General features: G+C 55.7%; 2 protein-coding genes across 2 annotated transcripts; one reads left to right on the plus strand and one right to left on the minus strand.

Annotated features, from left to right (window-relative positions):
• Window positions 1-336: 336 nt before the first annotated feature.
• On the minus strand, window positions 337-18,361 carry UBR7 (ubiquitin protein ligase E3 component n-recognin 7). Its single transcript, XM_055131563.1, has 11 exons — window positions 18,087-18,361; window positions 14,647-14,780; window positions 13,050-13,110; window positions 10,943-11,038; window positions 8,707-8,760; window positions 7,898-8,003; window positions 6,089-6,282; window positions 5,121-5,273; window positions 3,082-3,244; window positions 1,361-1,422; window positions 337-656 (listed from the first exon to the last, which is right to left on the minus strand). Exons 1-11 carry the CDS (start codon window positions 18,234-18,236, stop codon window positions 564-566), a joined length of 1,266 nt encoding a protein of 421 aa, XP_054987538.1. The 5' UTR covers window positions 18,237-18,361; the 3' UTR covers window positions 337-563.
• Window positions 18,362-18,472: 111 nt separating this feature from the next.
• Window positions 18,473-21,098, plus strand: GON7 (GON7 subunit of KEOPS complex). The gene is made up of 2 exons (XM_055131567.1): window positions 18,473-18,686; window positions 20,837-21,098. Exons 1-2 carry the CDS (start codon window positions 18,488-18,490, stop codon window positions 20,935-20,937), a joined length of 300 nt encoding a protein of 99 aa, XP_054987542.1. The 5' UTR covers window positions 18,473-18,487; the 3' UTR covers window positions 20,938-21,098.
• Window positions 21,099-22,528: the final 1,430 nt, after the last annotated feature.

The raw sequence follows: 22,528 nt of genomic DNA on the forward strand, positions 1-22,528 counted from the left end.
AGCCCCCAAGCGAGGAGCCCGGAGGCTCTGCAGTGCAGCGCCTCACCCACGGCCACCCAAGCCTCCGCGGGCGCCCCCCAACAGCTGACCCCACCCGGCTTGGGCTCCTCACAGCCGCTGTCCCAGCATCCCCTCCAGGCCGCCCACCGAGAGCCCCCAGGAGACGGGCAGGCGGCAGAGGCCTGGCCCGGGGCACCCCCAACACGAGCGTGGGGGACCCGGCACTTCCGGCCTACGGTTCTGCGGGGCCCTGGGCGGGCCTGGGAGACAACAGCGGCGCCAGGCAGACATGTCAGCGCGCCGAGAAATCCCTAGGAAAGAAACCAGCTCGCACACTCCAACACCAAATCAATCTTCTTAGAACAAATATGCAAATGCCCTGGGGTGGGCTGGGGGCGGGTGGGCCCGGGAGTGAGTTACAGTCGGGGCAGGGGGCGGTGCGGCTGAGGGAAGGAGCGGGGTGGGGGGCAGAGACTCTCCGGAGGGAGGCCGGCTGTGTAAGCGCCTCTTTTATTCCCAGAGCTGCCCGGGCAGGTCCCCGGCCGGGGGCAGGCGCGGGCGCCCTAGCTGCAGTAGTACTGCAGCCCGTCCACCCGCCGCCGCTTCTTGGACTGGAACTCCTCGAAGAACTGCTGGATGTCCTCTCTCTTGACCACCTGCGGGGGAAGGCCGCGTCAGCAAAGGGGCCAGCGTGCGGGGCAGCCGCAACAGGCCGGGACGGTCCCCGAGCAACCAGGCACCTGCGGCAGGAACCACGTCCCCCGGGAGTCACTGGGCCGGGCTGGAGCAACCGTCCGGTGGGAGGACGCTGGCCTCTGCAACTGACCCGGATCAATCCTCAGCATCGAGGCTGGAGCAATAGCACAGTGGGTAGGGCATTTGTCTTGCACACGGCCAACCCGGGTTCGATTCCCAGCATCCCATATGGTCCCCTGAGCACCGCCAGGGGTAATTCCTGAGTGCAGAGCCAGGAGTAACCCCTGAGCATTGCCAGGTGTGACCCAAAAAGAAAAAAAAAAAAAATTCTCAGCATCCCAGAGGATCCCCCAAGACCCCGCCAGGAGGGGTCCCTGAGTGCAGAGCCAGGCGTCAGCCCCGGGCACTGCCGGGTGTGGCCCCAAACAGACAAGGACAAGGACAAAACCTAGCGGTGGCCTCGAATTCCCAGGAACAGGGCGGCCGTCATTCCTTCCTGCTTTGTCTTGTTCCTTCAGGGCGCCCTGCTTGCAGGCCACGCCCGGCGAATCCCCAGCTGGCCCCAGACTGTCTCCCAAGGGACACCCCCTCCCTCAGATCGTTCCCTCCCCTCACCCCCGCCCACTGGGAAGGGCCCAGGTGGCCAGTCGCTGACCCCACTCACCGTGCCCTCGTCAGCAAATCTCTTGAGATAGTCCTTCAGTTCCGTCTTCAGGTCATTGTACTCTGGAGATCAGAAAGGACAGACAAGACAGACTTCAGGTGACCTCCTTCAGGAGGAAAAGCCCATTAGCCCTGACTTCCGGACGGTTTGACCCCCTGGGCTCGGGGCCACACCCAGTGAACACTGTTACACACCAACAGGCCCCGTGCGTGTCCGGGCACCCCTCAGAAACGGTCTCCTGGCCTGCTGGGAGACGCCAGGTGGTGCCGGGACGGAGCCGGGGCCGGCACCAGAGGCGGCATCTGACTTGCTGTCCTGACCGTCTCCGGCCCCTACAGGTTTTTCCACAGGGCTGCAGTGACAGCAAGTGGGAACAGCGTTTGCTGTTGGCCCTTCACGCGGCCAACCCAGGCTTGACCCCGACGCTCCCTGTCGCCCCCAAGCCCCGACAGGAGGGACCCGAAGCACGGAGCCAGGAGGAAGCACTGAGCACCACCGGGGGGGTTTCTGTGGCCCAAAAACCAAAGGGGGAAAGAATAATTTAAAAAACCGCAGTGCCCATCAGAAAGGGACCGTCCCGGCACCACCTGGGGCCTCCCCGCACGGCCACGCACGTGACTGACCCCAGCGGGATCCCCCGCACTGCCAACGGTTCCCACGCGCCACCAGGAGTGACCCCAGGGCAGGCCGGGAGCAGGCCCAGAGACGGCGAGAACGCTCCTGGCGGGCAGAGGCGGCAGGTGTGGACGGGGACACCGTGCAGGCGGAGCCTCTGCCCTGCCAAGGCTTTGGCCTAACAGGCCCAGAGGGGAGGGGGCGCCTGCGAACACGGCGCGGGGCAGGGACCGTGGTGCGCCGGGCACGCAGGGGAGAGACGGCAACGCCGGCAACGAAGGCGCCAAAATATCTTCCTCTCGTGGTTTCTCACGAACCACCGGGGGCGCCAGAGCTGCCAGGAAGATGAAGAGCGCGGCTCGGAAGAAGGACACGCGACGCTCAGTGACCAAGGCCTCAGTGGACGGGAAGCCCATTTTCCTTCTTTCGGGTTTGGCTTTTCTGGGCTCCCTCCTGGCGCTGTGCTGAGTCACTCCCGGGGTGCTCGGGGGCCGCACGCAGTGATGGGGATCAGACCGGCGGGCTGCACGCAGGCAAGGCCTGAGGAACTGTTTTCTCTCCCCTGTGCCGGTCTACTCCGACATGTGGCCTCAGAGTAACGTCGGCCGTGGCTCCTCGAGCAGGGACGCGTCCCAGCGAGGAACCTGACTCACGGCATTCGCCACTGGGACTGAGACCCGGAGTACGATTTCAACGCAAGCCTCTTTGGTATGAAACTAAACCAGATGGCATTAGTTGGCTTCCTTCACGTACCTTTGCTGCTGGGGGCCACCCCTGGGGGCCACGGGGAGCCGGGTAGAAGCCAGGGGCTACCACAGGCCAGATGTGCGCTAGCCCTCACAGACATCCCAACCCCTTTTTCTGTGTGTATTTTTTTTTTTTAGTTTTGGGGTCACACCCGGCGGTGCTCAGGGGTTCCTCCTGGCTCTGCACTCAAGACTCGCTCCTAGAGGTGCTCGGGGACCATATGGGGTGCCGGGGGCCAAACCCATGCCGGTCGTGGGCGAGGCGCATCTCCCTCGGGCCTCTCGCTCCGGCCCTCTGTCCACACGGTTCCAGCCGTGCAGGCACCCGCCCTCCCGGCCTCCGCGTCGAGCCCTACTCACCGCAAATCAGCTCCACTTGCTGGACCCTGTTCATGCTGCTCAGGGTGTCCATCAGCGGGTCCCTCTGCTCGGCGGCCTGGTCCACCTTGCCCTTGTTCTCGTACGCCAGGACCGTGTCATACTCGTCCGTGAGGAACAGCACGTCTAGGCCGCTGTACATCTTCTGTAGGAGACAGAGCCCGTGGCCCCCTGAGGACAGCGGCTCCCTCACCTGCAGGCCGACCCTGCAGCTCGCAGGGGCTCGGTGAGCTCAGGGGCCCATTCCGGGGGCTTTTGTCTGTGCGGGGGCCAGACCCAGCGGGACTCAGGGCTGACCCTTAGCTCTGAGCTCAGGGATCACTCCGGGGGGGCTGCGGCTCCCACCCCAGCTGGCTGCGTGCACGGCAAGCAGGAGACCTGCCAGCCTGGAGGGCCGGTTCTGATCCCGCGCACCGGACGGTCTCTGAGCGCTGCACCTGGCGTGAGCACTTTCAGGGAGTAGCTCCCGCTCACCTCTGGGTAGGACCCAAAAACCAAAAGGGAAAAGATCATCTGTATTTTTCAGATTAACACTAAAAACACCTGAGCCGTTGCTACAGTACCTTACTCTTTGGGGCAGAGTCGGGGGGGGGGGGGCCAACAGCAACTGCAGAGTGGGCAGAGTCTACCCTGGGCCTCGGCAGGAGTGACCCCCGAGCAGAGCCAGGAGTAAACCCCGAGCACCACCAGATATCGGCCCCCCCAAAAAAAATTGAAAAAAAATTTTAATGAAGTGATTCATCCCAATTAAAAAATAAATAAATTAGGGGCTGGAGTGATAGCACAGCGGGTAGGGCAGTTGCCTTGCACACGGCCGACCTGGGTTCGATTCCCAGCATCCCAAATGGTCCCCTGAGCACCAGGGGTGATTCCTGAGTGCAGAGCCAGGAATAACCTCTGTGCATTGCCGGGTGTGACCCAAAAGGCAAAAAGTAAATAAATAAATAAACAGACAAACAAATAAATAAATAAATAATTTTTAAGAAAGATAGAAAAATGACTCAAAATCCAAAAGAAATATAAGTAGTTATTTTGGGTGGTATTTCTTTTTTATATTTTTGCTTGTTCAATTAGGTAAGGTTTTTCAGTGAATATTCCATGTAAAGGTTTGATCCATCTTTCAATTATTATTTTTCATTAAATGCATTTTTATTTCAGAGAAAAAAAGAAATTACCTAGGGTCTCAGTGCCCATATATATTGAGCCTCGCAACAATAAAACATTCTGTCACTGTCAAAAATTAAAAAAATAAAGTGATTCATCCTTTTTGCGCCAATCCCTTTTACAAAACTCCCAACTTCCTAACAGGTATCACAGAGCCTATCAGATCTTTTCCTAAAATCAGTGGCTTGTGATATTCAAGCAGTCTGTCCTTCCTTCCTCCCCGCCGCCCCCGTCCTTGCCCCGCAGGGTGAGGCGGCGCCCGGCTCTGTGCGTGGGCGCCTCTCCCCGTTGCCGGAGCACCTGGCCCCCCTGCGTGCACGCAGAACACGCCGCAGCCACTAAGGCGTGTCCCTGGACATCCCTGGCCCATGTCTGTTTTCAATAATTGTATGATTTAAAAAAAGAAATTAAAAAGCTAGGGGCCAGAGAGTGGGCACAGTGGGCGGGGCACTGGCCTTGCACACCGCCCAGCCAGGTCAGTCCCGGGAGGGGCAGGCCCTGAGCATCACTGGGTGTGGCGTCAAAACAAAAATAACAACTCCGTGCCGGGGCCTGGACAGTAACTGGACGGGTTGAGCACAGGCTTCACATGTGGGGGGCCTGGGTTCGATGCCCAGCAACCCACAGGCCCCCCGAGCACTGCCATGCATGACTCCTGAGTACAGAGAAAGGAGTAAGCCCCGGGCACAGCGACAGGCCCCCAACACGCATGACCATCCAGAATGCAGATGTAACTCCCAAACATGCTACTGTAGAAACACACCCAGGCTCGCCTGCCCTGACATTAGTAAAACACTCTCAGGACGGCCTGACTGGGCCCGGGTTCCCAGCCCGCGCAGGATGCCCGTCGCCCTCACCAGACAGTCCTTGCAGGCACATAACTTGCTCCGCCAGTTGGGGGGCCAGTAGGTGGCAGTGTCCCTCTGCGCCGGCCGCTGGGCTTGAAGGTCCCGGAGTCTGCAGCCGGCCGGGGCCGGGGCCTCGGGGTGGACATGCTGCGTCAGTGCTGTCTGGGAGAAAATGAAAGTTTAAGTCTTTTGTTTTGGTTTGTTTCGCCCACGTCTCCCCAGGCAGGGCTGGGGCCCAGGAGCCACCCGGGAGCCTGGCCGGGCAGTATGGGATTCAGGGCTGTGCGCAGGCTGGCAGCTGAGGCCCTTGCTGGGGGGTGAGGGGGTGGGGGGAGGGGGACAAGGTGCTGCCAGGGACTGAACTCAGGATTTACACACGCCTGGACCTTGGCACTATCTTCCTGGGCCCTGAAATGCTATTTTTTTTTTGTATTTGGTCTTTAGGCCACACCTGGCAGTGCTCAGGATTGACTCCTGCCTCTGTGCTCAGGGATCACTCCCGGTGGGGCTCAGGAAACTACATGCAGTGCCAGGGACTGGACCCCGGTTAGCCGCAGCAAGGCCAATGTCCCACCCGCCGTACCGTATCACTCCAGCCCCCGAAACGTGCTTTTTATTTACTTGGCCTTTGGGTCCCACCCAGTGATGCTCAGGGGTGACTCCTGGCTCTGCACTCAGGAATTACTCCTGGAGGTGCTCGGGGAAGCACATGGGATGTCGGGGATCGAACAGGGATGGCCACGTGCAAGACAAACACCCTCCCCGCTGCACTATCGCTCCTGCCCCTGAAATGTGTTTTTCACATTATCAGCTCCCACTGTTTAGATTTTACAAAAGGGTCTTTCTCTGTAGGCAGGAAAGGGGGCGGGTGAGGACGGGCTCCACCCGGGCGGTGCAGAGCCCGCACTGAGCCCACTGTGCTCTCTTTGGCCTATTCAGAAATTAATTTTTTTCATGGCACGTATCTCCCAAGTTACCTGGAGGCCCGACTCTGAGCTGGAGCCGGCGCGTGGCTCGTTAGTCCGCTCTGCTTTAACCTCCTTCCCTGCGTCTTTCCCGTGACCCGCAGTCTCCTCTTTGCGGGTCTCATCCTGGCGAGCTCCGTTTTCAGGTGTGGTGACTTCCTGCTCACCTGACGCCAGCCCCTCCTCCTCTGCCGCTACTCTGCTCACTTCCAGTCCAATGGGGAAAAAGCAAAAACACACAGACAATTACCCACACACCTGCTGGGCAAGGAAATCACTGCTTGGTGAAAAAAAATTTCGAGATAGAAAAAAACATTTCAGAATCTGGAAAAGGAAAAAGTCCATTCTAATCTCTGGATGGTAACAAAATACTGGCATTTTTTAAGTTATAACTGCCCAGTCAAAAGAACTCAAATGACCGAAGTCATTTCGTACCAATATCAATCGTTCAAAACTTCATATGTAATAAAGAAAACTACGGCAGCTACTGCAGGGAGAGGCTAGTGCGAGCAGCAGGAGAGCAGGGAGGGAGCGAGGCACACAGCTGACAGGCTGTCTTGGAAAAGCCCAATCCAGGAGGAGTCCGGCCAGACGGGCGGGAGCACTCGGTGCCGCAGAGGGGAGCAGGGAGCGCTCAGGGCTCCTGTCACACAGTCACACTCACTGTAACGGCAGTGGGGGCCACGTGCTGCCGACGGAGTCAGGCCGAGGGGCGGAGGCAATCAGGGATGCCCAAGGAGAAGCCGGGGAGCTAGCCTGGGCATGCCGCAGCCCCCCAGCCCGTGCTCCCCGAGCACTCACGGGGAGGACTCCGCACACCAGCCACAAGACCAAAAGGTTTTTAAAAAATGCCCACGGACAACGGTTGGAAATTACAAGTGTGTGAGGCGCGGAGGGCAGGTGAGACAGAGGAGGGTCCAGTATGACAACAATACTCGGAAATGGTCACGCTGGACAAGAACTGAGTGTTGAAAGTAAGTGAAGGGGTCTCCGTGACAGCCTTTCAGCACCTGCACTGCAAAGCACAGTGCCCAAAATATGAGGGGGGAGGGCGGGAGGGGAGGTGCCTCTATGGAGGCAGGCTGGGGTGGGGGGAAGCTGGAGGGGGAGGGAAACGGGGGACACTGGTGGGGGAAATGTCCACTGGTCAAGGGACAGGTGTTGGAACACTGTGCGACTGAAACCCCCATCACGAACATCTGAAAAAACAGTATCCACGGCCACAGAGACAGCACGGCACCAGGGAGTGTGCCTGCACGCGGCTGGCCTGGGTTCCGTCCCTGGCACCCCACATGGCACATGGTCCCCTGAGCCCTGCAGGGAGCCTCTGAACTCAGTCAGGAAGGAGTCGGCCCTGAGCATGGCTGGGGGAGCAAAAATAAGGAAGAAAGAGAATCAAACCAACGGCACGCTCAGTGCCCGCGGTGCTCGAGACTGCGATCAAGGAGAGAGCCTGGCACGGGCACGCGAGCGACCGGAGTCTGCCAGGGCACGCGTGCCTGGGGACAAAGGCCAGAAACACCGAGCGCATCCGAGCCCGTCGGCCACCGCCTCAGGACCAGAACATTACCACGAAGTATTCCTATTGACGGGGCCGTGGGGGCTTGCCTTGGGGCCACCGCCAGCGATGCTCAGGGGTCACTCCTGGCTCTCGGGGACCGTCAGGGTCAGGGGACGGAGCCGTCAGGACCTGCCAGGCAGGCCCCCACTCACTGCGCTGTCGCCCCAGCCTGTGCACCTTGTTAAAATAAACATGGGGAACAGTCCCGGCCCCAGCACGCCACCCCCGGGCCCGGGGCTCACGCGTGCGCAGACACCCACCTGCCAGCTGTGGCGCGTAGGCCCAGAGGAAGGAGCAGCGCCTCATGCAGCCCTGGCACACCATCTCCTGGAAATCCCCGCTCTCGGGCGGGGCCGCGCCAAGGTGCTGCGGACACACGGAAGTAACGGTTTCTGGGGTTTCCAGGCGCTGCCAACAGCCGACTCACTAGCTGAGGGACAGACCGCGAGACTCTGCGGGGCACAGCCTCGTCCCTTACGTTCCAGAGAGGAACTGTGTGTATTTATTTGGAGGCCACACCCCGCAGGTGTACTCCTGGCTCTGCACTCAGGGAGTGGTCAATCCTGGTGGGGATCTGGGGGCCAAGTGTGTCGTCAGGGACAGAATCCGCACTGGCTACTCGAGGGCTAGCTCCCGGCCCACTACGCTACCGCTCCAGCCCCTCAGAGAGTGATTTACTGCAAAACACGGCACAATTCAAAATATGAATTTTGGAAAGTGAAATTATGTAATAATGGACTTTGTAAAGCTATGCAAAAGATCTCATTTCCTCGGTGAAGACGACGGCTTTAAAGGTAGAAGCGGGGGGCGGGGAGGGGCAGGCTGGGAGACGGGCCGAGGGCTGGTCACCGCCCCCAGCACTGGGGGCAGTGACTCTGGACGTCCCTGGCACTGTTCGGCATTCATTAACCCGCGCCCCAAACACGCGGACCAGCCCGGAGTCCCCTGAGCACCGCCAGGGGTCTCTCCTGAGCGGAGAAGCAGAACAGCCCTGAGCACCGTGTGTTGGCAGGAGACACGAGCTGCCGGGAGCCGTGTGCACCCCAGCGCGGCGGCACCGCGTCCTTACCCTGCCGTGGAACCAGTCTTCACAGACCACGCACTGGATCATCTCGTCCGGGATCTGAGGGGGAAAGCACGGACATCAGTGTGATGTTCTACCGCCGGCGCCGTTACGGTGTTGCACCTGTTCGTGGAAGTGAGAGCGGGGAGCGGACTGTAGCGCGGGGACCGAGTGCGACAGTTCTCCGCCGATCCCGTGAGCCCGCGACCCTCCATCTGCCCCAGGAAGCGAGGGCAGAGGAAGCTCCTTCTCCTGGAGCTGCTGTCACAAAGGTTATGCTGTGCTTCAGCGCCACCTCCAGGCTGTCCCATCAGTCACGTCAGTTTAGTGTCCCCTACTTTGTACGTCGGTCGTGCTGTCCTTCACTGCAGGAACCCTGGCCCAGGGAGGGTCAAACACAAACTGGCCCGGATGATGTGAAAACTGAGACCCTTTTGAGGGCTGGGGGGTAGGGGACTGGGGCCGCACCGGCAGGGACCATGTGGCATCACACTGGGGTCGCCACACGCCAGGCAAGCACCTACCTCCCTGCCTTCTCTCCAGCCTCCCCGGGGAGGCTTGAGCTACAGCGTGTTGCCAAGAAACGGAAAGCAGCTGGTACATGTCTCGGTGACAGGGACGGCAAGAGTCTCTCTAATGTGGGTAAATCAAATCACTAAATTCTGCTGGTAGGAAACATGTATTTAAGGGCATAGTTTATTTTTGAAATTATTTTCCTTTTTATTCCTTGGTTTGGGGCCGCACCTGGTGATGCTCAGGGGTCACTCCTGGGGGTGCGCAGGGACCAGAGCACTGTCGGGGACCGACCCAGACTCAGCCTCATCAGCGCCTTAGCCCCAGTCCTGTCGCTCTGCTCCAGTTTCCAAATATACCAAGTATTGGGGCTGGAGCAATAGCACAGCGGGTAGGGTGTTTGCCTTGCACGCAGCAGACCTGGGTTTGATTCCCAGCATCCCATATGGTCCCGAGCACCGCCAGGAGTAATTCCTGAGTGCAGAGCCAGGAGTAACCCCTGTGCATCGCCAGGTATGACCCAAAAAGAAAAAAAAAAAAAACCCAAGTAGTATGTAGTATTCCAGTGCACTTTATTATGGTTTGTTTTGGGGGCCACGTCCAGTGCTGCTCAGGGCTTACTCCTGGCTCTGTCTATGCTCGGGGTCACTCTTAACAGGGCTCAGGGGACCACATAAGGTACCAGGACTGACGTGGTCACTGCGTGCAGGGGAAGTCCCTCCCTGCTGTATGATCACTCCGGCCCTTTTCTTCTTTCTTGGGGGCCAGGGGCCATTGGGGCTACACTTGGCAGTGCTCAGGGAGCCCATACAAAGCTGGGGATCGAATTCAGGGATCAAATACCTTGCACATGACAGGTGGGTGGTCTCATCTGAGCTCTCTCCCTTGCTCCAAGGAGGTGCAAAATGGCGAGGAAAACATATCCAAGTCTAGACGTACGCGGGGGCCAGGGAGGAGCTCAGAGTCTGACGCCCACGCTCCGTGCACCGGCCCCCGGGTTTGCTCTCCCAAGCACCACATGAGAGACCCCTGACCGCTTAACTGGGAGCCATCCCTGGGCACTGCTGGGTGTGACCCCAAGTCCCCCAAACTGTGTATAAATGAATTCTCCTTGAGAACTGTTGGCGATTCCTCCGTCCCTCTCGAGAGCCCGGCAAACTACCAAGAGTATCCGGCCTGAACAGCAGAGCCTGGCAAGCTCCCCGTGGCGTATTCGATATGCCAAAAACAGTAACAACAAGTCTCACAATGGAGACGTTACTGGTGCCCGCTCAAGCAAATCGACGGGCAACGGGATGACAGTGACAGTGACTTGAGAACTGTGGAGGACACACTGTACCCACCCATCTCCATCCCTGCAGGAAGGGAAGTAAACGTCTCGTTTTGAAGCACGTACAGACAAGTAGAGGCAGCGGAGAAAAAGTGGGGGCAGGCTTGAGGCCCCCGAGGGTTTCCCAGTGGCTTACAGAGCTGCCGCCTGAGGCCAGTGTCCCGCCAGGCCGGCAAGCACAGGCTAGGGGGTGACTCGGGCCCGCGGCATATCCTCAGGATTCCCTGAGAGCCGCGCTGTGTGGGGCCTCCCACCAGCACAGACAAACCTCCCCACGGTTCGTCCCCATGAGCCCGGGCACTGCCGGGACTCAGAGCCAGTGTGGCCCAGCCTGGAACACCCCACGTCCCTGGGACAGCCACAGGGCACGGGAGAGGCCCGGGAGGGCACGTCTCTCACCTCGTCCTCAGGGTCGGGGTAAGGCCTCTTGCAGGTGCAGTACAGTCCAAAGAAGTTGTCGTTGTACTTGTTGCCAGAATTCACCTTCGCCTTCTCCTAAAACACAGTGTCGTAACGGGAAACTTGGTTTCCATGCCGTACTATAAAAGTATGAACTACCACATTATATAGTCAGGAAATTTATCCAGAGAAATGCCGCACATTTCTCTGCATTACACGTCACTGTCCCAGAATCTGGTCTTGGACTTTCAAAGTGCAAAGAATAATAAAAACAGTTCTCTAGTAGAGCGACACTTCTTCCAGGATGGGGGAAGGGAGCCGTAACTATAGCAACGGGGGACTCGACACTGTCATTAGATAAAGTGGTAATAAGCTGATCATAAATATTAATTATCGGCCTCTAGAAATAGATACTGGCTTGGAATTTCAAAGTATTTCTTACTGCTCATCTGGGGTCAGGCCTGCAGGTGACTAGGAGGCAGGAAGGGGGTCCCGGAGAGACACAGCAGCAGGTGGGGAGCTTCCTGACCCGCTCCCGGACAGCCCAGGGAGGGGACTCCAAGCTCTGCCAGGAGGATCCTGAGCACAGAGCGGAGTAAGCCCTGAGCGCAGCCAAGCATGGGCCAAACACAACAGCAAAGAGTAGTCAAGGGCATTGTCTCAAAATAGCCTCCACAGAAGGGATGAACTGGGACAGGTCTTAGCTGTTCTGATGTACAATATAAAATCCCTGATTTTCTTTGATTTTTTTTTCCATTCCACTAAGTTTAAGTATTATTAGCCAGAAAGCATGAAAAAAAACTCTCATCTTATTACCAAATTTCATTTATTCAGTTTTTAAAGACATAGTCTCTGCTTTAAAAGCCTTAAACTGAAATGAATAGGCCATCTTAGCGCACCCACAGCCCTGGCCCAGGGACACAGCAGCGAGTCCCGGAAGACACCACAGCGTCGGAGACCTCTCTGAGCCCCTTGCTGAGCCAATTCCACAGGGCACCCCGGGTGCAGCAGGTGCACTGCCCCCACCCACTCCAGATGGCGACCAAGAGCTTCCACAGGCAAGGCCCAGGTAAGTGGGTGCCAGGACTAAGTCTCCAGGCCACATGGAGGCAGAGGCGCTGGGCTGTCCCTCCCCGGCTCCTGCCCGCCCAGCAGCCTGGCTGTCACGCCCACAACGTGCCTCCGGGCGCCATCTCAGCGCACCAACAGCCCTGACCCAGAGACTCCCAATTTAGTGCCCTACAGAGATGTCTCTGGAACCCAACCGTTTACAGTCTAGAATTCCAGAAGCACACGACCACAAAAGCGACCACACGAGCTCTCGTGGTATTTAAAATAAGCCCTCGAAAATAAATTTCTAGTGTCTGCCCCTGGCAGGTAGGCTTGGATGGTGGTGGGAAAATTCGAGCAAAACATATTGCCCAAAAGTAGAGAGAGAATACTGGGGAAATTGTCTGCCACAGAGGCAGGGTGAGGACCAGGATGGGGCAGGGGGCAGGGGGCAGGGACAATACTGGGACATTGGTGGTGGAAAATGTGCCCTAGGGAGGGATGAGTGTTCGATCATTGTATGGCAGAATCTCAAATATGAAAGCTTTGTAACTCTATCATCCAGGTAAGTCAATAAACTTTTTTAAAAAGGTTCTTAAAAAATTAAAACGAATAGGGGCTGGAGCAATAGCACAGCGGGTAGGGCGCTTGCCTTGCACACGGCCGACCCGGGTTCGTTTCCCAGCATCCCATATAGTCCCCTGAGCACTGCCAGGGGTAATTCCTGAGTGCAGAGCCAGGAGTAACTCCTGTGCATCGCTGGGTGTGATCCAAAAAAACAAACAAAAAAATTAAAATGAATAAAAAGTCTTGCAGCTTGAGACCCGAATCACTCTAGAGAATACCCCCAAACCTTCTATTTTCATTACAACCCATAACACAGGCTATAAAAGTTTATTTTCCAATAAAGCAAAAAATGAGATGCAGTTTAATATCGATTTGCCCACTTGTAAAAAATACACATATGAACTTTCTCTTGGGAAAGTACATATTTCTCCACACTGATAAATATCAATCGGTTACCACCAATGCATTTACAGTTACAGTGCTTACTTACAGGAAATAATTTGCATTCCAGATTTTTAAATTTGCTGTTTCCACAATCACAACGAAAATTCCTGGAATAAAGAGAGAAGAGTCAGTCGATCTTAAATTTAATAACCTTGGCACTATAGCACTATCATCCCATTGCTCATGGATTTGCTCGAGCAGGCACCAGTAATGTCTCCATTGTGAGATTTGCTGTTACTGTTTTTGGCATATCGAATACACCACAGGTAGCTTGCCACACTCTGCCGTGGGGGCGGGATACTCTCAGTAGCTTGCTGGGCTCTCCGAGAGGGACTGAGGAATCGAACCTGGGTCGGCCACGTGCAAGGCAAATGCCCAACCCACTGTGCTATTGCTCCAGCCCTTAATACCCTTACTCCTTAAAATCATCTCATAACCTTTTCCCCTTCACCTCATGTCTAAGATAAAAAAAAAAATAGTAATAATAAGTTGCCTTTTTGTACACTCTGGAATAGCTCCAAGAGTGTTAACAACAAAAAAATGAATAATTCTGGAAAATTAACATGCAGAAAGTATTTCTATCGTACAAACCCGAGTCAAATCACGGCAGGGGACGACTGCTGGAGCTTGTCCCGTAACTACATTAGACATACGTATGCACAGTGAAAAAGGAAAAGAGCTTTATTTGGGGAGTATAACGTGGGATAACGTGGGATGAGGAGAGGAGGGGAGGGGAGAAGGGACAGGGGAGGAGAGGGGAGGAGAGGGGAGGGGGTGGGGAAACTTGGTGGGTGGGGGCACGTTAGCTGTGCTCTGGGCTCTCACTCCTAGCTGGGGCTCAGGGACCCCAAGTGGTGCTGAGGATCCGGCGTGCCAAGGCGAGCCCCTTTACCCGCGGGCCATCTCCATGCGGGCCTGGCTCCATCCTGGCAGCAGGTGTGGCCCCCGCCTGCCAGCACCGCAGAGGGGAGTGCAGTGGAGACACACCAGCGCTGGGATGTCAGGTTCCAGGAAGGGAAGCAGTGTAAGGCGAAGTGGCACCCTGGGGTGGCGGCGCGGGAGATCCCTGACGAAGCGCGGGCGCCACCTAGTGGCAAGGTCCCGCAGGCTCTGGGCTGGCACTGCAGAGGGAGGGAGGCGTTGCCTGGCCAGAAGAATTTTGGTTTTGGTTTTGTTGTTGTTGTTGTTGCTATTAATAAGTTTGAGGGAGGGGCCGGAGCGACAGCACAGCAGGGAGGGCGTTTGCCTTGCATGCGGCCGACCTGGGTTCAATCCCCGGCATCCCACATGGTTCCCTGAGCACCACCAGGAGTGATTCCTGAGTGCATGAGCCAGGAGTAACCCCTGTGCATCGCCAGGTGCGACCCAAAAGGCCAATAAATAAATAAGTCTGAGGGCTGGAGCAATAGCACAGCGGGTAGGGCATTTGCCTTGCATGTGGCCGACCCGAGTTCGATTCCCAGCATCCCATATGGTCCCCTGAGCACCGCCAGGAGTGATTCCTGAGTGCAGAGCCAGGAGTAACCCCTGTGCATTGCCAGGTGTGACCCAAAAAGAAAAAAAAAATTAAATAAGTCTGAGGGAGGGGACCCACCCAGCGATGCTCACGGCTGCCTGAGGCTCGGCCCTAACCTGCAGTTTACCTTTTTGTGTAGAGCTCAAAGAGTTTGTGACTCCCGTGGCATTCGTAACTGCAAGCCAGGCAAATTCCTGCAGGTTCTTCTCCTTCGGGGGTACAGGTGCTACAGGCATACAGGGCTTGCCTCTTGACAGAGCCCTAGGAAAGACACAAGGTGGGAAAAATAAGGAACATCAGAAAGTCTCCCCACAGTTCATAATGACAATATGACTGCCTATGGGGCCTAACCATATAACAAAAATAATCGGGGAGCTGGAGCGATAGCACAGCAGGTAGGGCGTTTGCCTTGCACACAGCTGACCCAGGTTCAATTCCCAGCATCCCATATGGTTCCCTGAGCACCACCAGGAGTAACCCTGTGCATCACCAAGTGTGACCCAAAAAGCAAAAAATAAAGATATTTAAAAATAATAACAATAGGGGCTGGAGAGATAGCACAGCGGGTAGGGCGTTTGCCTTGCACGCGGCCGACCCGGGTTCAAATCCCAGCATCCCATATGGTCCCCTGAGCACCGCCAGGGGTGATTCCTGAGTGCAGAGCCAGGAGTAACCCCTGTGCATCGCCAGGTGTGACCCAAAAAGCAAAAAAAAAATAATAATAATAATAACAATAATAATCCTAAGATTAGGTGGCAAGATACTCTGGGGAAAAAAATCACCGAGACAGAAACCTAATCATTAAGACTGCCTTATCTACTGCACTCTCCCTTTTCCCTTTCTGTGGGGGAGGGGCTGGGCCAACCCTGGTGGTACTCAGGGGGTCACTCGGGGCAGTGCAGGGCACAGAATGTGCAGTGCTGGCGATGGAACTGGGATCAGCCACATGCAAAAGTGTTTTATCCCCTGTGCCATCTACCTGTCCATACACTGCTTTTTTCTTAAAAGTAGGGGCCAGAACAACGGGACACTTGCCTGCACACAGCTGACCCAGGTTTGATCCCCGGCACCTCATATGGTCCCCACACACGGCCAGGAGTGATTCCTGAGGGCAGAGCCAGGAGTAACCCCTGAGCCTCGCCAGGTGTGGCCCCCAAACCAAAATAAAGAAATAAAATTAAGACAATGAAGTTTTCAGTCAGCTGTGAAGAACAGTTGTCCGCTTAATTATCTCATACAAGTGTGGGGCAATGTATGAATATTTAGGTAATACCACACTTGAGTTTTAGGCAAATGAGGTGCCAGAGAGAGAGAGAGAGAGAGAGCGCCGTCAGAGGGGGGACGGAGTGCAGTGCATACACGGCAGGCAGGAGGCCTGGGTGGGATTCGTGGTCCCCTGAGCACAAGCATGGCTCACCCAGCACCACAGGAAGTGATTCGATTCCCAAGCGCTGAGCTGGGAGTAGCCCCCAAGGGCTGCTGGGCTGGTGGTTCCCAAACAAAACAGAAAAATGATTGTGGTTCCATTAAAGAGAAAATTCGAGTATAAAAAAGAATCACTTTGATTTTAGGTGACGCATGTTAAAACACTTAGAGGGAAAACGTTATTTTGTCTGTAACTTGTTCTGAGGCCACACCCAGCTCTGCTCAGGGTTTCCTCTGGCTCTGCACTCAGGGGTCGCTCCCGGTGGGGCAGGGGCACCACGTGGGATGCCGGAGGTCAAAAATAAAGATAAAACACAAGCTGTAAAAAGTGGCCCTATAAGAGGAACACAAGTGTTTGTAATATTCTCTTGACTTATCCGTAGATTTAAAATGTTTCAGGGGCTGGAGCGATAGCACAGCGGGGAGGGCGTTTGCCTTGCACACGGCCAAACTGAGTTTGATTCCCAGCATCCCATATGGTCCCCTGAGCACCGCCAGGGGCGATTCCTGAGTGCAGAGCCAGGAGTAACCCTTGTGCACCGCCAGGTGTGACCCAAAAAAAAAATTAAAAGTTTCAAAATAAAAAGGTGGAGGAAAACTCGCCAAAGCTCTTAGAAGTTCTGATAATGGCACCAAGGGTGCAGCTCTTGGCAGGTGTGTGCTTTGGGTGTATGAGGCCTGGGTTTAACCCTGGTGCCAAACACCAAAAGGCAAAAAAGAAACGGGGAGTGGCGGGCACAGAGATAGCTCAGCGGACCGTACACGTGCTATGCAAGCAGGGTCCACGAGTTCAAACCGCTCCACCAAATGGTCCCCTAAGCACCTCTGGGAGTGACCCCAAAGTACCACCCTGGGAACAATACCTAACCAGAGCCAGGTGGCCTTAAAAAAAAAAAAAAAAAAAAGGAGGAGGAGGAAGAAATTCTGATACTGGTTATCTTCCTCTAGGAAGGCCTCCGAGGAAATGTGTCTTTTGGGTACACCAGAAATGCTCTAGTTCTTAATCTGGGAACACACTCTATTTGAGCTCTTGCCCGTACATTTTACTACAACTAAAAAATATATATATACGAAGAAGTCTGTTTTATGAAGGTCCCACTGCACCTCAAACAAAGGCTGACATAATTTTTCTTGCTTTGCTCTGTGGTTGCAGTTTGCTGACTGCTGGTTGCAGTCAGCCCTGGCTGGACTGTGGGGACCCTAGATGGGGCCAGGGATGGAACCCCGGTCTGACTGTGCAAGGCCGACGCCCTCATCGCTGTGCTACTGCTCCAACCTAGGGTGTTTTGTTGTTTTTTTTTTCTTGCAAAGGAAAAGGCAGAGGAAGTTGTTTCAGCTACAATTGCTCTGAAAGGTCGGTCAACATCTGCACCTATTTCTGTGTCAGGTTGATTCAACAATCCGGCCGCTCAAGGGCGCCGGGGGTCATGACTTCAGTGCTTGCCTCGCTCCCCGCCCTCCCAGGACCACTGCAGGGGCTCCCTGCAGCCACCGTCCAGCTGCTTCCGCCTTTCACCCCAGGTGGTCCCCGGGGAGTGACCCCCGAGCTCAGAGTCAGGACTAAGCCTGGAGCACCACTGGGTGTGGCCCCACCCTCCCCTCCCCCTCGAAAAAAAAACCGTTCCACTCCCCATCTCTGCTCTCCCCCCTCCTCCCTGCCTTGGCAGGCCTCCTGGCCCTGCACGGCCCTTCTCGCCCCCCTCAACCCCCCACCGATGAGTCACGGAGCACATCACGCCCCCTGCAAATCCTTGCTGGCGACTGTTTCCCGACCCAGGGGTCTCCGCGGCTCCCCCTCTCCGGGCCGGGGGGCTTGGCGGGGGGTCCGTCTGCGGCGGGACCTGGCCTTGCAGCCGTGGCTCCCCCGAAGCCCCCGGCCAGCACCCGCGGGGGCGTGCAGGAGTCCCGCCCGGCCCGGGTCCTCCTCCTCCGCTCCGCAAACGCTCCCCCGAGGCTGGGGGCGCCGGGGGAGGGGTCTCCCGGGCAGCGGCGGGGGCGGCGGGGGGCGGGCAGCCGGGCCTGGGCGGGGCCTCCGCGCGGGCCCTGCGGACACACGTCCACGCGGCGGCGAGCTCCGGGCCGGGCGGGAGAAGGTTCGGGGGAGCCCGGGGGGACGCGCCGTCGGCCCGGCCGCGCGCCCACCTGCGAGTAGGAGCACTTCTCCGAGTCGCTCCCGCCCAGCACGGCGCAGGCCTCGTTCTCCAGCTCCTCGTCCTCCTCGAGAACATCGACCAACGAGACGACCGGCTCCAGCTCCGACGGCCGCCCCGCGGCCCCCTCGGCTCCGGCCATCCTCAACTGTCACCGGGACCCGCCGCTCGGCCGCGGCGGAGGCGGGAAAAGCGGCGGCGGGGGCGTGGCCGGAGGAGGCGGGACCGGGCCGCCGCCGGCCAATCCCGCGGAGGGACGCCACAGAAAAGGGGCGGGGCGGCTCCCGACGGAAGTGGCGCGTGCGGGCGCTCGCGCCTGCGCGGGGCCGGGGCGGCCTTCCGCTTCCGGGGTCGCCGGACCGCTGGCGCAGATCGCCGAGCCCTGCGGTCGCCATGGGTGATGTGTCGGGCAACTACACCGGCCAGGACGGGCAGCAGCAGGAGCTGCGGCCGACCTTCATGGGCCCCGGCAACGGCGACCCGTACCGGCGGCTGCTGACGGGCATGGCGCGGATGCGGGAGATGGTGAACGAGCTCTTGGAGGCCGTTCAGAACCCGATCGAGCCGTCCGACTCCGAGGAGGCCTCGGACGGTGAGCCCTGAGCTGTTTGTCCCCGGCGGCCGCGGCGAGGGGCCCGGGGTGGGGGAGGGGAGAAGACCCCCCACCCCCCGGTCGCGGCGCTCCCGAAGAGCCCCAGGACGGGCCTGCACTCCGGCGTCTCCTGCGCGCCACCAGCCACCCCCGTCCTCGCGCCAGGCACTGGGCTGAGCCCCGCAGACTGACTGAGGTGACTGCGACTCAGCGCCCGTCCCTGTGGAACGCTCAGACGGGTGAGGCGCGGGGGGCCCCGACCCTCGGGCCGCGGTCCCCCGGGACACCCCCGAAGGCAGGCTCGCGCGGGGCGGGCGGGCGGGCGGGGGAGCCCTGGGGGGTCGGGCCCGGCTGTCCCCCTCCCCTCCCCCTCCCTGAGACGCCGCCGTCAGCCCCTGGCGGGGGTGGGGGGGGGGAGCGCAGGGCTCGGCCTTGGCGGAGCCGACGCGGCGGCGGCGTGATGAGGCGTAGGCGGGAGGCGGGACTGGCCGGCACAGCCGCGGGGGCAGCGCGGCCGCAGCGCGCGCCGTGGGAGGGGGAGGAGCCGCTCTCGCCGCCGCGCGCGGCCCCGATGAGTCAGTTCTTTGGGGGTTGCCACCTAGGTGGGTGGGGGCGGGGTTCTTGCCCCTCTGGTCTTCCCAAAGGGTGCTCGTGGGCATCAGGATCGTGTGAGCAGGAGCCGCTTTTTGTGACATTGTCACGGAAAAGACGTGTGTGTGTGTGTGTGTGTGTGTGTGTGTGTGTGTGTGTGTGCATCAGGATCGTGTGAGCAGACACTGCCACGGAAAAGACACGTGTGGGGGGGGCATCAGGATCGCGTGAGCAAGAGTCGCTTTTTGTGACACTGCCACGGAAAAGACACGTGTGTGTGTGTGTGTGTGTGTGTGTGTGTGTGTGTGTGTGTGTGTGTGTGTGTGTGTGTGTGTGAATTCTCTGGGGAAGGAGTTACTAGAGATGATGAAAATGGGGGGACCCTTGCCGTGAGAATTCTATGTCATTTAGCACATACGGTACAGAGTCTTTCAAACATAAGTGACCTACAGAATTCCGTTTACTAAAGAACAGTGATTTCGGCACTGGAAAGACGGTGAGCCGTGAGCAGTGTGCAGAGGTGATCCGATTGAGATTGACAGACGGCCAATAAGCCTGAGAGAAATGCTCAGTAATCATTCATTCGCAGGAAATTACGTTGATGGAAGCCTGGATGAAATACCACTTTCAGTCTATGATGCTGGTGGTAATTAGCCACTCCTGGCTAATCGAGGTAGTTGCGTAAGGTGCTGTAGCCGTCTTTGGAAGACATTTTGATGGTTCCCCCCCCAAATTGAAGTTACCGTGTGACCCATAGGGACTCCTAGTTCAGCTTGAGGACTGGAAACACTGAGCATTCATGCAAAAAGGTGTGCATGGATGTTCACAGTGATCTCCAGAATAGCTGAAAAGAGGGAAACGTCACCATGTCCGTCAGCTGATGAGTGGATAAACAATTTATATACTTGAGCCATACAGTGAAAAAGAACAAAAGGGAATCAAAATACATATTCTGCATCTATACACTAGGCGGTATATACTGTAGCTATACAGTGACAACAAATTACATAATCACGCACTGACAAATGCTGTGATCTGAATGAATCATGATAACATGCTGAGTGGAAGAAAGGAGACAAAGATCTCATTTTATTATTTTATTTATGTGAAGTGTACAGAATAGACAATTCACCATTGCCAAAGACTGAGGGAAATGCGCAGTAGTGATTGAGGACTTACTAAAAAATCAAAAAAGCTGTCCTCTCCAAAGAGTGAATGATGACATATGAACTAGATCTCAAAAAAGTGATAGAGGGACCGGAGAGCAGAGCACTTTTTTTGCATATGGCCAACCCATGTTCTGTCCCAAGCATCCCATGTAGTGCTGTGAGCCTGCCAGGAGGGAATTCTAAGCACAGCTGCTGATGGCTCCCCCCACCCCCAATTGTGATCAAAAAGAAAAAGTTTAAACCAAAAAGTTCCTGAAATTTTAATCATACATATTCTGGTATATGCATAGTTTTATTAATCCCTAAAGTGAGGCATTCATTGATCTTTTTAAGCTATATTTCTTGAAACCACTGAATGTATTGTCATACCACCAATATTTATTTTAAAAGGTGATGATGAAGAGGAGCAAGAAGATGAAAATAACACTGCTGCTAACAACGGTAACTCAGAAGAACCATCTGCGAAACGATTTAAAAATTCAACTTCATAAGCTTTCCTGGCTTTTCAAAGACCGCTACTTACTTGCCATGCACTAACTTATAGAAGATCATGTATAATTTGGAAAAACATGATTTGTTCCTCTGAGACAATTATGTCAAATTTTTTCCTTCTGTTTGCAGCAAAAGAAGAAAATAAAAGTTTAGAAATGAATCTGTTTTCTTGACTGAGAAATTTCAGCCCATGGAAATAAAATAGAGCACTCAGTACCCTATAAAGTCTTCTAAATTAGAAAGTGAATTTTTATTGTTTTCTGCTTTATTTTTAAAGTGAATCGTGTGGTGCCTGGATATTTTTAACTTACTACTTGTCGGAATGGGGCAGGAAAGGCACTTGCCTTGCGAGTAGCCAACCCAAGATCAATTCCCAGCATCCCATATAGTCCCCTGAGCCTGTCAGGAGTGCTCCCTGAGCTCAGAGCCAGGACTCAGCCCTTGAGTGCCACCAGGTGAGGCCCAACACTTGTCATGGTACAGTAAATGGAAGTGTGGGTATTGGAGAATGGCGTTTCTGCGTAAATAGAAAATGAATAGAAATACTGAACAGAAAATAGAGCTCTTGACACCCAAAGAAACCCAGTGTACAGACATTCAGAGATGAGGCTCCTCCTAACATCTCTATTTGACTTGTACCCAAGAGAGGCAAAGGAGTATATTTTTTGTTGTGACATGTTCTTCTATGTGGACATGCACGTATGCGTGCACAATTGTCTTTAAACTTTCTCATCGTATCCAGTTTGATTTTTTTAAGAAAGGATTATTGAATCTTTTAAATATACATATTTAAAATTATCTGTACATACACGTCTTATTTTCGAACTGAGATGAACTGATGCTTTTGTCTTGTAGCCACACTGCAGCACTGAGAGCTACTCCTGGCTCGGCACTCAGGATCCTCCCATGAGGCTCAGGGGACTGGTTTGCTAGGGATTGAATCCTGGTTGACTATGCAAGGCAAGCACCTCACCAGCTGTACTATCTCTGGCTCAACTGAAACACCAAAAAAAAAAGGGGGGGGGAGTGTACAGACTTTAAGAAGTGGTCCAGGATAAGACTTGTTATCTAGTTGTGTATGTTTGCTTGGTTGTAAATTAGATAAGGAAATGTGGTTGGTTTTGGTTTGTTATTCCTGGCTCTGCACTCAAAGATCACTCCTGGAGGTGCTCAGGGACTGTATTGGGGTGGGGGGTGTTGAACCCAGGTCTGCCGCTTGCAGTTCTCTCTGCCCTGAAAATCAGTTTTTAGCCCCAGTTTTCAAGGATTCGGGATTTATTTTATTTATTTATTTTTTTGCTTTGTGGGTTACACCCAGTGATGCACAGGAATTACTCCTGGTGGTGCTCAGGGGACCATATGGGATACTGGGAATCGAACCTGGGGTCGGCTGCGTGCAAGGCAAACGCCCTACCCGCACTGTTGTTCCAGCCCCAGGATTTACTCTTTTTTTTTTTTAATTATTTATTTATTCATTCATTCATTCATTCATTTATTTTGGCTTTTTTGGTCTCACCCGGTGATACACAGGGGTTACTCCTGGCTCTGCACTCAGGAATCACCCCTGGCGGTGCTCAGGGGACCATATGG

The sequence above is a fragment of the Sorex araneus genome, chromosome 3 (assembly GCF_027595985.1).
Source record: "Sorex araneus isolate mSorAra2 chromosome 3, mSorAra2.pri, whole genome shotgun sequence".
Classification (NCBI taxonomy): domain Eukaryota; kingdom Metazoa; phylum Chordata; class Mammalia; order Eulipotyphla; family Soricidae; genus Sorex; species Sorex araneus.

What these genes read in the sequence shown, in the direction of transcription:
- UBR7 (XM_055131563.1), bottom strand. Translation starts at nt 18,236, where the DNA reads ATGGCCGGAGCCGAGGGGGCCGCGGGGCGGCCGTCGGAGCTGGAGCCG. An exon ending in ACCCCGACCCTGAGGACGAG is followed by an intron (nt 8,761 to 10,942) that starts GTGAGAGACGTG and finishes TTTCCCCCTCAG; the next exon opens with ATCCCGGACGAGATGATCCA. An exon ending in GCAAGTGGAGCTGATTTGCG is followed by an intron (nt 1,423 to 3,081) that starts GTGAGTAGGGCT and finishes TCTGATCTCCAG; the next exon opens with AGTACAATGACCTGAAGACG.
- GON7 (XM_055131567.1), top strand. Translation starts at nt 18,488, where the DNA reads ATGGGTGATGTGTCGGGCAACTACACCGGCCAGGACGGGCAGCAGCAG. An exon ending in CTCCGAGGAGGCCTCGGACG is followed by an intron (nt 18,687 to 20,836) that starts GTGAGCCCTGAG and finishes TTATTTTAAAAG; the next exon opens with GTGATGATGAAGAGGAGCAA.